Source organism: Grampus griseus (assembly GCF_964374135.1).
Source record: "Grampus griseus genome assembly, chromosome: 15".
In the NCBI taxonomy this organism is placed as follows: Eukaryota; Metazoa; Chordata; class Mammalia; order Artiodactyla; family Delphinidae; genus Grampus; species Grampus griseus.
Window position 1 is genome coordinate 62,643,924 of NC_139009.1, and position 14,278 is coordinate 62,658,201.

The following is a 14,278-nucleotide window of genomic DNA, read 5'->3' on the forward strand; positions in this document are numbered from 1 at the left end:
TAATGAATTCAGGTATAACTCTAAAGTGGTGAAGGAGGTTTCAGGCATAGTTTGATTAAACTATCCCTTAAACACATCCAACTCCCCTTGCTGTGAAACAATGATTATCTGGCAACTTCTGATAGTCTGGATCAAGGGTTGGTTGGCAAACTGTTTCTTAAAGGGCCAGATAGTAAATATTCTAGGCTTGCAGGCCACTTGGTCTCTGTCACAGCCAATCAACTCTACTGTTGTAGCACAAAGCAGCCAGAGACAGTGCATAAACATGGGAATGGCAGAATTCCAAGAAGACGTTATTTGCAAAAACAGGTGGCCAGCCTGAGGGCTGTAGTTTGCCAACCTGTGGTCTAGATGGGGAACAATATTCCTTTCATTTTAAAGAGAATTTGGGTTTATCAACAATATCAACAGTAGTTTATACTTATTACCAAGTAATACATGGAACAGAACATCAATCACCCAACCGCTAATGTGATCAGCGAACCAGTCAATTCAGTGTGAGTAGACAGAATTCTGGATTTTGATCCTCACAGCACCTACAAGAGGCCCAAGGTGGGCAGCCAGTATACCTCCCTATCTGAGATCCTATGGCTACAACCGAGTAGATGTAAGAATGAGCTCTAAGAACCCAGAAGTCACCATATTGGCACCACTAAAAAAATGGCAGTTTGGAATAAAAATTGAGGGAATGTCAGTCAGTACAAAATCATCCCAACAATCAGTAAAATCCTCTAATGGGTGGTGACAAAAATTCAATAACATGTTTGTAGAAGAAAGATATCAAGTATAAAAAGTGGCAAACCAAATTCTGGTCCCCAAAGAGGCCTTAATACTAATTCTAGAAACTAATGATTAAAATAAAATGGTGAAATAAAATGTGAGGGCATTAGTATAATTTGTCCCTCAGTTTAATGAAAGGTATGGAAGGTATTGATAGTCACAAAGGGTAACTGCAAGCTAACTCCCAAAGTGCAGTTAAGAATCATAACATTAATTAGATCAGCCATCTACAGAAATGATACAAACCAAGAAATGTATGGTATCAGTTTTAGGAATAATCCAAATCTAACCCAGGTGATCTAGACAGTGAGTGGGACATAGTTTTCTTTTTTTTTTTTTAAACATCTTTATTGGAGTATAATTGCTTTACAATGGTGTGTTAGTTTCTGCTTCATAACAAAGTGAATCAGCTATACATATACATATATCCTCATATCTCCTCCCTCTTGCATCTCCCTCCCACCCTCCCTATCCCACCCCTCTAGGTGGTCACAAAGCACCAAGCTGCTCTCCCTGTGCTATGTGGCTGCTTCCCACCAGCTATTTATTTTACATTTGATAGTGTATATATGTACATGCCACTATCTCACTTCGTCTCAGCTTACCCTTACCCCTCCCCGTGTCCTCAAGTCCATTCTCTACGTCTGCGTCTTTATTCCTGTCCTGCCTCTAGGTTCTTCAGAACCTTTTTATTTATTTATTTACTTTAGATTCCATATATATGTGTTAACATACGGTATTTGTTTTTCTCTTTCTGACTTACTTCACTCTGTATGACAGACTCTAGGTCCATTCACCTCACTGCAAATAACTCAATTTCGTTTCTTTTTATGGCTGACTAACATTCCATTGTATATATGTGCCACATCTTCTTTATCCATTCATCTGTCGATGGACACTTAGGTTGCTCCCATGTGCTGGCTATTGTAAATAGAGCTGCAATGAACATTGTGGTACATGACTCTTTTTGAATTATGGTTTATGGTTTTCTCAGGGTGTAGGACATAGTTCTTGATAAAATCAATGGTAGAGCCTGATAAAATGACCTGATTAGGTGAGAGCCCTGATATGGTAAGAGTGCAGCTTCCACTTACTTGCTACAGAACACTTACTACATGCCAGAAGCTTTACACACATGATTTCATTTATTCCTCCCAATAGTCATATGAAGAAATATTATTTATGGATGAGAAAATTAAAGCTTAGAGATGTTAACTTGCCTAAAGTTAATAGTAGGGGGCAGAGCTGTAATTCAAACCCAGACCAGGACTCTACAACTAATTGTGTTTTCAAGCGGATCATCTGTAGAACTCTATTCTACAAAATGTTCGATGGGCAAATCAGTTGGGAAATTCTGAGTGTTTACTGTACTCTAGGACTTCTCTGAGCCTTTACTATAAATTTAAAGACCAGGGAAAATAGCAACTGGATTGACTGGCCTTTCTAGACCATCTCTTTACTTGTCCTTCCTCTTTCTAACTGTATAAAGTGAATAATTAACAGAAAATAATACTTCCAGATTGTGGACTAGATATGGTAGGAGTATGTAATTAGGGTGCTCAAAAATGCTTAGATTTGTGACTCAGTATTTAAAAATGAATATTTATATGTAAAAACAAAAGTAAAGATAGGGTTTTTTAAAAATTAAACTTAAAGAAGTACATTGGCTGAACTTGCCTGGTGGTGCGGTGGCTAAGATTCCACCTGCAGGGGACACGGGTTCGAGCCCTGGCCCGGGAAGATCCCACATGCCATGGAGCAACTAAGTCCGTGTGCCACAGCTACTGAGCCTGCACTCTAGAGCCCGCAAGCCACAATTACTAAGCCTGTGTGCCACAACTACTGAGCCCGTGTGCCACAACTACTGAAACCTGCACGCCTAGAGCCTGTGCTCTGCAACAAGAGAAGCCACCGCAATGAGAAGCCCACATACCACAACAAAGAGTAGCCCCCACTCGCCACAACTAGAGAAAGCCCACGCTCAGTGACGAAGAACCAACACAGCCAAAAATAAATAAATAAATTAATTAATTAAAAAAAAGAAATACATTGGATAATAATTACAGTAAAGAGTATGCTCTAAGAATAGGAGTAAAAGCTGTTTGGCTTCCCTTTGTGGTTTGGCTCATTGAAGCTCTTAGCTGTAAACAAGCAGAAGATGATGCAATCTCTGACATAATTTAAACTGGGTAAAGCATTTAAAAAAAAAAAAAAGGTTTGATGCACTCTAGTTAGGTTCCAGGAAAATAAGCACTCTCATACCTTAGTGGGAGAATAAATTGCAATGACTTTCTGGAGGTCTGGCTTAGCAAAATTATTTCTAATTAAAATGTGTATTCTAGGGACTTCCCTGGTGGTCCAGTGGTTAAGACTCCACTCCCAATGTGGGGGCCCGGGTTCAATCACTGGTCGGGTAACTAAATCCCGCATGCCACAACTAAAAGAGTTTCAGGCATGCTGCAACTAAGACCCAGTACAACCAAATAAATAAATATATATATATATATATATTTTACAATTATGATTTTTAATATGTTTCATCTTTAGTTTATTATCTTATTTTTTTGTAACTATTTCTGTTTTCTTTTTTTAAATTAATTAATTAATTTATTTATGGCTGTGTTGGGTCTTCGTTTCTGTGCGAGGGCTTTCTCTAGGGCTTTCTCTAGGGCTTTCTCTAGTTGTGGCCACTCTAGTGGGGGCCACTCTTCATCGCGGTGTGCGGGCCTCTCACTATCGCGGCCTCTCTTGTTGCAGAGCACAGGCTCCAGACGCGCAGGCTCAGCAACCGTGGCCCACGGGCCCAGTTGCTCCACAGGATGTGGGATCCTCCCAGACCAGGGCTCGAACCTGTGTCCCTTCCTTGGCAGGCAGACTCTCAACCACAGCGCCACCAGGGAAGCCCATATACATTTTTAAATGTGTATTCTACTTAACCAAGAAATTTCTCCTTTTGGAATGATCTAAGGATATAATTCCATAGGTACCCACACATAAGTAAAAGCATATTCATCACAGTATTGTTTATAATAGTGACAAAGTGGAAACTACTTATTACAGTCAATCAGTAAAGGGTAGTTTGATAAATACATTGAAATATATGCAGCTAATAAAGTGGATAATGATGAAAATCTATGTTTATGGACACAGAAAAAATAAGAAATTCCAAGACATTTTGTTAAGTGATTAAAAGTGGGATTTATTTATTTCTTCATTTAACAGATGTTTCTTGAGGGCCCACATGTGTCAGGTCCTCCTGTAGTCATGGAGGATACAGCAATGAGCAAAAAAGCAAAGAACTTGTTGCCTTTCTAGAGTTGATATTCTAGTGGCAAATGAAAGATAATAAAAAGTGAAATAAATTATGCAGCATATAAAGCAGTGTGTACAGTACTATAAATGTGTATTTGTATTGAAAAATATCTGTTCATAATGGTTGTCTGGATGGTGGGGATTTTTATCTTCCATTTCATACATTTTCTTTTTTTTTCTTGAAATGTTTTGAACTCCTTTTAAAGCAGAAGACATCAATGAATTTCTATTTTGACAAAACATAAAAAGACAAAATTTTATTTTAAAGAGTGTCTGGATAAATGAGATATGCTGTTTCCTTCCTTCAGAGAAATTGAAACATCAACAACTGTGAAATGGGAGAAATTTTTTGACATTATAAATAAGTGCTCACCTCAATACATAAGGCAAATACTAACAGCCATAAAAGGGAAAATCGACACTAACACATTCATAGTAGGGGACTTTAACACCCCACTTTCACCAATGGACAGATCATCCAAAATGAAAATAAATAAGGAAACACAAGCTTTAAATGATACATTAAACAAGATGGACTTAATTGATATTTATAGGACATTCCATCAAAAACAACAGAATACACATTTTTCTCAAGTGCTCACGGAACATTCCCCAGGATAGTTCATATCTTGGGTCACAAATAAAGTCATGGTAAATTTAAGAAAATTGAAATTGTATCAAGTATCTTTTCCGACCACAATGCTATGAGACTAGATATCAATTACAGGAAAAGATCTCTACAAAATACAAACACATGGAGGCTAAATAATACACTACTTAATAACGAAGTGATCACTGAAGAAATTAAAGAGGAAATAAAAAGATACCTAGAAACAAATGACAATGGAGACACGACAACCCAAAACCTATGGAATGCAGCAAAAGCAGTTCTAAGAGGGAAGTTTATAGCAATACAATCGTACCTTAAGAAACAGGAAACATCTCGAATAAACAACCTAACCTTGCACCTAAAGCAATTAGAGAAAGAAGAACAAGAAGAACCCCAAAGTTAGCAGAAGGAAAGAAATCATAAAGATCAGATCAGAAATAAATGAAAAAGAAATGAAGGATAGCAAAGATCAATAAAACTAAAGCTGGTTCTTTGAGAAGATAAACCAAATTGATAAACCATTAGCCAGACTCATCAAGAAAAAAAGGGAGAAGACTCAAATCAATAGAATTAGAAATGAAAAAGGAGAAGTAACAACTGACACTGCAGAAACACAAAGGATCATGAGAGATTACTACTAGCAACTCTATGCCAATAAAATGGACCACCTGGAAGAAATGGACAAATTCTTAGAAATGCACAACCTGACAAGACTGAATCAGGAAGAAATAGAAAATATGAACAGACCAATCACAAGCACTGAAATTGAAACTGTGATTAAAAATCTTCCAACAGCCGTGCTGATAGCGCTGTCGAAAACATGGTGAACGTTCCTAAAACCCGCCGGACTTTCTGTAAGAAGTGTGGCAAGCACCAACCCCACAAAGTGACACAGTACAAGAAGGGCAAGGATTCTCTGTATACCCAGGGAAAGCGGCGTTATGACAGAAAGAAGAGTGGCTATGGTGGGCGGACTAAGCTGATTTTCCGGAAAAAGGCTAAAACTACAAAGAAGATTGTGCTGAGGCTTGAATGTGTTGAACCTAACTGCAGATTTAAGAAAATGCTGGCTATTAAGAGATGCAAGCATTTTGAGCTGGGAGGAGACAAGAAGAGAAAGGGCCAAGTGATCCAGTTCTGAGCTTCATATTTTGTTTTGTTATGAAGGCAATAAACATTTGAGATTGTTAAAAAAAAAAAAATCTTCCAACAAACAAAAGCCCAGGACCAGATGGTTTCACAGGCGAATTATATCAAACATTTAGAGAAGAGCTAACACCTATCCTTCTCAAACTCTTCCAAAATATAGCAGAGGGAGGAACACTCCCAAACTCATTCTACGAGGCCACCATCACCCTGATATCAAAACCAGACAAGGATGTCACAAAGAAAGAAAACTACAGGCCAATATCACTGATGAACATAGATGCAAAAATCCTCAACAAAATACTAGCAAACAGAATCCAACAGCACATTAAACGGATCATACACCATGATCAAGTGGGGTTTATTCCAGGAATGCAAGGATTCTTCAATATACGCAAATCAATCTACGTGATACACCATATTAATAAACTGAAGAAGAAAAACCATGTGATCATCTCAATAGATGCAGAGAAAGCTTTCGACAAAATTCAACACCTATTTATGATAAAAACCCTCCAGAAAGTAGGCATAGGGGGAACTTTCCTCCACATAATAAAGGCCATATATGACAAACCCACAGCCAACATCGTCCACGATGGTGAAAAGCTGAAAGCATTTCCTCTAAGATCAGGAACATGACAAGGTTGCCCACTCTCACCCCTCTTATTCAACATAGTTTTGGAAGTTTTAGCCACAGCAATCAGAGAAGGAAAAGAAATAAAAGCAATCCAAATCGGAAAAGAAGAAGTAAAGCTGTCACTGTTTGCAGATGACATGATACTATACATAGAGAATCCTAAAGATGCTACCAGAAAACTACTAGAGCTAATCAATGAATTTGGTAAAGTATCAGGATAGAAAATTAATGAACAGAAATCTCTGGCATTCCTATACACTAATGATGAAAAATCTGAAAGTGAAATCAAGAAAACACTCCCGTTTACCATTGCAACAAAAAGAATAAAATATCTAGGAATAAACCTACCTAAGGAGACAAAAGACCTGTATGCAGAAAATTATAAAACACTGATGAAAGAAATTAAAGGTGATACAAATAGATGGACAGATATACCATGCTCTTGGGTTGGAAGAATCAACATTGTGAAAATGACTCTACTACCCAAAGCAATCTACAGATTCAATGCAATCCCTATCAAACTATCACTGGCATTTTTCACAGAACTAGAACAAAAAAATTTCACAATTTGTATGGAAACACAAAAGACTCCGAATGGCCAAAGTAATCTTGAGAACGAAAAATGGAACTGGAGGATTCAGGCTCCCTGACTTCAGACTATACTTCAAGGCTACAGTAATCAAGACACTATGGTACTGGCACAAAAACAGAAAGATAGATCAATGGAACAGGATAGAAAGCCCAGACATAAACCCACATACATATGGTCACCTTATCTTTGATAAAGGAGGCAGGAATGTACAGTGGAGAAAGGACAGCCTCTTCAATAAGTGGTGCTGGGAAAACTGGACAGGTACATGTAAAAGTATGAGATTAGATCACTCCCTAACACCAAACACAAAAATAGGCTCAAAATGGATTAAAGACCTAAATGTAAGGCCAGAAACTATCAAACTCTTAGAGGAAAACATAGGCAGAACATTCTGTGACATAAATCACAGCAAGATCCTTTTTGATCCACCTCCTAGAGAAATGGAAATAAAAACAAAAATAAACAAATGGGACCTAATGTAAATTCAAAGCTTTTGCATAGCAAAGGAAACCACAAACAAGACCAAAAGACAACCCTCAGAATGGGAGAAAATATTTGCAAATGATGCAACTGACAAAGGATTAATCTTCAAAACATACAAGCAACTCATGCAGCCTAATATCGAGAGAACAAACAACCCAATCCAAAAATGGGCTGAAGACCTAAATAGACATTTCTCCAAAGAAGATATACAGATTGCCAACAAACACATGAAAGAATGCTCAGCATCATTAATCATTAGAGAAATGCAAATCAAAACTACAATGAGATATCATCTCACACCAGTCAGAATGGCCATCATCAAAAAACCTAGAAACAATAAATGCTGGAGAGGGTGTGGAGAAAAGGGGACACTCTTGCACTGCTGGTGGGAATGTGAATTGGTACAGCCACTATGGAGAACAGTTTGGAGGTTCCTTAAAAAACTACAAATAGAACTACCATATGACCCAGCAATCCCACTACTGGGCATATACCCTGAGAAAACCATAATTCAAAAAGAGTCATGTACCAAAATGTTCATTGCAGCTCTATTTACAATAGCCTGGAGATGGAAACAACCTAAGTGTCCATCATCGGATGAATGGATAAAGAAGATGTGGCACATATATACAATGGAATATTACTCAGCCATACAAAGAAACGAAATTGAGCTATTTGTAATGAGGTGGATGGACCTAGAGTCTGTCATACAGAGTGAAGTAAGTCAGAAAGAGAAAGACAAATACTGTATGCTATCACATATATATGGAATCTAAGAAAAAAAAAAGGTCATGAAGAAGCTAGGGGTAAGATGGGAATAAAGACACAGACCTACTAGAGCATGGACTTGAGGATATGGAGAGGGGGAAGGGTAAGCTGTGACAAAGCGAGAGAGTGGCATGGACATATATACACTACCAAACGTAAAATAGATAGCTAGGGGGAAGCAGCCGCATAGCACAGGGAGATCAGCTCGGTGCTTTTTGACCACCTAGAGGGGTGGGATAGGGAGTGTGGGAGGGAGGGAGACGCAAGAGGGAAGAGATATGGGAACATATGTATATGTATAACTGATTCACTTTGTTATAAAGCAGAAACTAACATACCATTGTAAAGTAATTATACTCCAATAAAGATGTAAAAAATAAATAAATAAAATCAAAAAAAAATAATAAGTGCTCAAATGTAAATCGAAACCACAATGATTCAGAGCAGTAGGAACTCTCATTCATTGCTGGTGAGAATGCAAAATGGTACAGCCACTTTGGAAGGCAGTTTGAAGTTTCTTACGAAACTAAACATACTCTCACCATATGATCCAGAAATCACACTCCTGGGATCTACTCAAATGAGTTGAAAATGTTATGTACACACAAAAACCTGCTCGAGGATGTTTAGAGCAGCTTTATTCATAATTAACAAAACTTGGAAGCATCAAGATGTCCTTCAGTAGGTGAATGGATAAATAAACTGTGGTACATCCAGAGCAAAGAATATTATTCACTACTAAAAAGAAAGCAGGGGCTTCCCTGGTGGCACAGTGGTTCAGAATCTGCCTGCCAGTGCAGGGGACATGGGTTTGATCCCTGGTCCGGGAAGATCCCACATGCCGCGGAGCACCTAAGCCCGTGTGCCACAACTACTAAGCCTGCACTCTAGAGCCCGTGAGCCACAACTACTGAGCCCATGTGCCACAACTGCTGAAGCCCACGTGCCTAGAGCCTGTGCTTCACAACAAGAGAAGCCACCGCAATGAGAAGCCTGCACACCGCAGCAAAGAGTAGACCCCGCTCGACGCAACTAGAGAAAAGCCCGCGCGCAGCAGTGAAGACCCAATGCAGCCAAAAATTAATTAATTAATTAATTTAAAAAAAGAAGAAATCAGCTATCAAACCATAAAAAGACATGAAGGAACCTTAAATGCATGTGACTAAGTGAAAGAAGCCAGTTTTAAAAGGTTACATACTATACAATGTAAACTATATGACATTCTGGAAAAGGCAAAACTATGGGGGCAATAAAAAGATCAGTGATTGGCAGGGTTTGGAGAGTGGGGAGGGATGAGTAAGTGGAGCACAGAGGATTTTTAGGACAATGATTCTGTCCTGTATGATACTATAATGATGGATACACGACATTATATATTTTCTAAACTTAGAGAATGTACAACACCAAAAGTGAACTCTAATGTAAACTTGGGGGTTAATGATATGTCATTGTATCAATAGGTTCATCAGTTTTAACACGTGTGCCACTCTAGTTGGGAGTGTGCTAGCGGGGAAAGCTATGCATGAGTAGTTGTAGGGGATATACGGAACCCTCTGTACATTCTGCTCAATTTTTCTGTAAACCTAAACTACTCTAAAAAATAAAGTCTGGGGCTTCCCTGGTGGCGCAGTGGTTGAGAGTCTGCCTGCCGGTGCAGGGGACACCGGTTCATGTCCCGGTCTGGGGGGATCCCACATGCCGGGGAGCAGCTGGGCCTGTGAGCCATGGCCACTGAGCCTGCGCGTCCGGAGCCTGTGCTCCGCAACGGGAGGGTCCACAGCAGTGAGAGGCCCGCGTACCGGAAAATAAAAAAAAATAAAAATAAATAAAGTCTGTTTAGTTTAAAAAACACACACACAATGATATGCCACTTCACATCCATTAGGACGGCAACTATCAAAAAGTGTTGGTGAAGGAAGTGGAGAAATTGGAACACTTGTGAGCAGTTGGTGGGAATATAAAATGGCGCAGCCGCTGTGGAAAACGGTGTGGCAGTTCCTGAAAAAGTTAAAAATGGAATTACCATGTGGTCCAGCAATTTCACTTCTGAGTGTATACCCAAAAGAATTGAAAGCAGGGTCTTGAAGAGGTGTTCGTACATGCATGTTTATGGCAGCATTATTCACAGTAGCCAAGAAGTGGAAAAAACCCAACTGTCTTTCAACGGATGAATGGATATACAAAATGTGGTACATACATACAATGGAATATTACTCAGCCTTTAAAAGAAAGGACATTCTGACATGTGCTACACCATGGATGAACCTTGAGGACATTATGCTAAGTGAAATAAGCCAGTCACAAAAAGACATATACTGTATGATTCCAATTATATGAGGTACCCAGGATTGTCAAATCCAGACAGAAAGCAGAATGGTGGCTGTAAAGAGGAATAGGGAGTTGTAGTTTAATGGGTACAGAGTTTCAGTTCTGCAAGATGAAATCATTCTGAAGATTGCACACAAAGTGAATATACTTATTAATACTGAAATGAACACTTAAAATTGTTAAAATGGTAAATTTTATGTTATGTGTATTTTACCACAATTAAAAATAAAATAGAAAGTAAAAGAACTAAAGATGTTATGAAACACAGACACCAAAAAGGGAAAACATTTGATTAAACTCCAATAAGGCAAATGCTACCAGACAAAACCAAAAGGCAAATAAATGTTAAACTGGCAGGAAAATAATTGCAACCCTTGTGATAAACAAAAGGTTAATGGTATCACTAATGAAATATACCAAGAACTCTTAAAACTCAAGAAGATAAAGGCAAAACATCCAATAGAAAAATAGATAAAGACATGAGCCAGCCATTCTCAGAGAAGGACCCCACCCCAAAAAGGTTTAATAACTGCCAAACATGTTCATTCTCATGAGTTATCAAATAATTTAGAATTTTAATTTTAAAACAAGAAGATGCTAAATTTCTCCTTTTGGATTAGGAAATGTTTAAAAGATGGCTAATTACCACATGGTTCTTTTGGGCACAAAGAGAACCAGAGAAGCAAAGATGCTCAGTTGACCAACTGTCCACCAAAACAAACATCTTAAGATGCAAACACCTGTTTCCACATTTTCCTTTAAAAACAAACAAACAAACAAACCATTGAATGAATTTCTTTTATAATCGGGAAGAAAAAACTAAACCAATTCTTATGTGGTGAGTCACATGAAAATTAGCATGTTTCCAAAGGTAATAAACAAATGTAATGGACCAAAAAAAACCATTGACACTCAGGGTCTGAAAGAGTATGAAGAAGGAAATGTTCTCATACACTATTGGCAAGAGTGTAAACTAGTACAACCTTTTTGGAGGACAGTTTGGCCATTTCCATCAATATTTCAAATGTTCGTGCTTGATCAGACAATTCCACTTTGGAAAGTTACCATGTAGATATACTCACACACACACAGAAGGGCACAATTTATAAAGTTTTATTAACTGCAGCAATGTTTGCATAAGTGAAAAATTGGAAATGACTCAAGAGCCCATCAATAGAATATTGGTTAAAAATTTTATGTTAAAAAATATATGTTATGGTATATCCCTACTATGGAAAACTATGTTAGGGTTTAAAAAATTATATGAACTGATTTGGACAGCCATCCAAGAGTATTATTAAGAGAACATAGGAAGTTTCAGAACAGTCGTAAAAACATATGTTATAACATAATCCTGTTTTTATAAAATAATATAAAAATTAGTTCAAAAAATCTAGGAAAAATCTGAAAGAATACACATCATGCTGAAAGCATGTCTGAGCCATCTCTGACTCAGGTCTGTATGAAATTGTTGGAAACGATACACAATTTTGTATTCTTTGAATTTTTTTGCATTATTTTTGAAACCAGGAGAAAAAATAAAGAAATAACTGTTTAAGGGTGGGATTCCTCATACTATAAAAAACTGAGTACCTCTGGCACCTGGTTTAACCTCTGGTCTCCTCCACCTCTTTTCTCTCTATCAAAGTCAAGGCAGACTCCACCTCCCTAAGCATTTCCTAAGGGCTTCAGTTTATTCAGATAGCCTTCCTCTGTGATCTCTGGACTGTTTCGACCCTGAACCACAACAAGTTCCCTTTGATTATAGGCTCTTTACTGTTTATAAGCAGATTGTGCCAACCAAGGTGTGAACATTCACCCTGGCCACAGTGCAGAATGATTAGAAGAGAATGGAGTCTCCCAAGGAGGGAGACTAGCGGGTAGCACACGACCTGGGCACTGGCTCTTAGCTACCCCGCCCAGTCAGGACTGACAGCACTGTGTCCCTGCTGGACATTTCCCACCTCATCTGTTGCCCTGCATGCCCCCCACCATCCACAGCGAGGGCTTTTTTAGGGACCAGAAAGACTCAGGGAAGCTTCCCAGGGGGCCTGGAATTTAGACTTGGTACTGAGCACTGAGGCCAATGGTCAAAAGATTAGTAAGTATACCTCATGATGGCTACGGTGTCCCTTCTCTACAGGGGCAGTCACAAGCCTCCATGAAAAGCCTTCCCTACTTCTTTCCTCTGGGTTCTCTAAGCAGTGGCCGCTCCTTACCCATACCTTTGCCTGCCTCAGTCCTTAGTTAATGGGCAAGACAGACCTACACCGAGCCATTGTGTCATGACACCCAAGCCCACTGAGAACTCCATGCAGTGTCTCCAAAGTGGGTGCAATTGAGCCTGGTCTGGTGCAAGTCCAGGACAGCTAAAAGCCGAAGGGAAATGCCATCCATACCTGGGAAAGCAATCCCATGTGCCCTCCTCACCTGTTTCCCCTCACACAAGCTTCTAACCCCTGGCCTGAGTCACCTGGGGGCCCAGGACAGCGTAAGCAGGTATTCAATTCTTCTGGTGAAGGGTAGGTAGGGTAGGTATCCTGGACACCTGGGTGGGAGGGGAGAGGTTTGTAAAACACAGACGGCTGAGTCCTACCCCCAGGGTTTCTGATTCAGCCCATCTGGGTGAAACCTAAGGATCTGCATTTCTAACACGTTCCAGATCATGCAGTCGCTGCCTTCCAGTTGGCCTGGGGACCATACTTTGGGAACTGCTGGGTTTGAAGATGGGGTGGAGTCAGGAAGACCAGTCAGGAAGCTGTGCTGGACAGGACCAGAGCCAGAAGCAGAGCAGGGCCAGCAGGGATAGCAGGGAGGATGCAGAGCATTTCTGAGGGGAGGGGCACCAGAAAGGTGTCCAGGTGGGTGTGGGCATGAGGGAGAGCAAGGGGTCTAGACAACTCAGATTTCTAGCTTGAAGGACCGAGGGGAAGGACTCTGAAGTAGGGAACCCAGGAGGCACAGCAGCATCGAGGGTAGGGGACGAGGATTCTGTTTTGGAGGGTCATCTGGGTGGGGATGTCCAATAAGCAATCCGTAATTTTAGTCTGGATCAGGCAGGAGGCATTGGGACTGTGGGAATGTGGAGGTGAGAGTAATTGCCATAGAGCTGGTAGCGGCTAGCTTGGGAAATGAAGCAGCTACTCAGGAAGAGGACATGAGAAGAAGAGCAGGAACCTCAGGACTGTGGACAAGCCTACAAGCTTGCGAGTCTTATTAGGTGTGCCTCCACACTGAAGCAGCTACCTTGGGCTGTATTCCCAATGTTCAGGGACTGGCAGAGGGAATCCAGGAAGGAAAGGAGAAAGGAAGGAGACAATGAGGTTCCAGGGGAGGCTTCCGCTGTCCTGGGTCCCCAGGTGACTCAGCCCAGGGGTTAGGAGCTCGCGGTGGGTGGAGGCAGCAGGTGAGGAGGGCACGCAGGATTGCTTTCCCAGGTATGGATGGCTTTTCCCTTTGGCTTTTAGCTGTCCTGGGCTTGCACCAGACCAGGCACAATTGTATCCATTTTGGGGACACTGCCAAGGGGTGGCGGGCATCAGGGCCTGAGTAGGGAGGTGTGGAGGGAGGAGGCCCACTGCCATTCTTGGTATGGTTCTCTCTCCAGGAACAGAGCTCCATC

The 14,278-nt window shown here is 40.2% G+C and overlaps 1 protein-coding gene across 1 annotated transcript; it reads left to right on the plus strand.

The window, feature by feature from the left end:
* Positions 1 to 5,512: 5,512 nt before the first annotated feature.
* Positions 5,513 to 5,904, plus strand: LOC309833869 (large ribosomal subunit protein eL42-like). Its single transcript, XM_082672374.1, has one exon. The coding sequence runs from the start codon at positions 5,523 to 5,525 to the stop codon at positions 5,841 to 5,843; it is 321 nt and encodes a 106-aa protein (XP_082528500.1). The 5' UTR covers positions 5,513 to 5,522; the 3' UTR covers positions 5,844 to 5,904.
* The last annotated feature ends 8,374 nt before the right edge of the window (positions 5,905 to 14,278 follow it).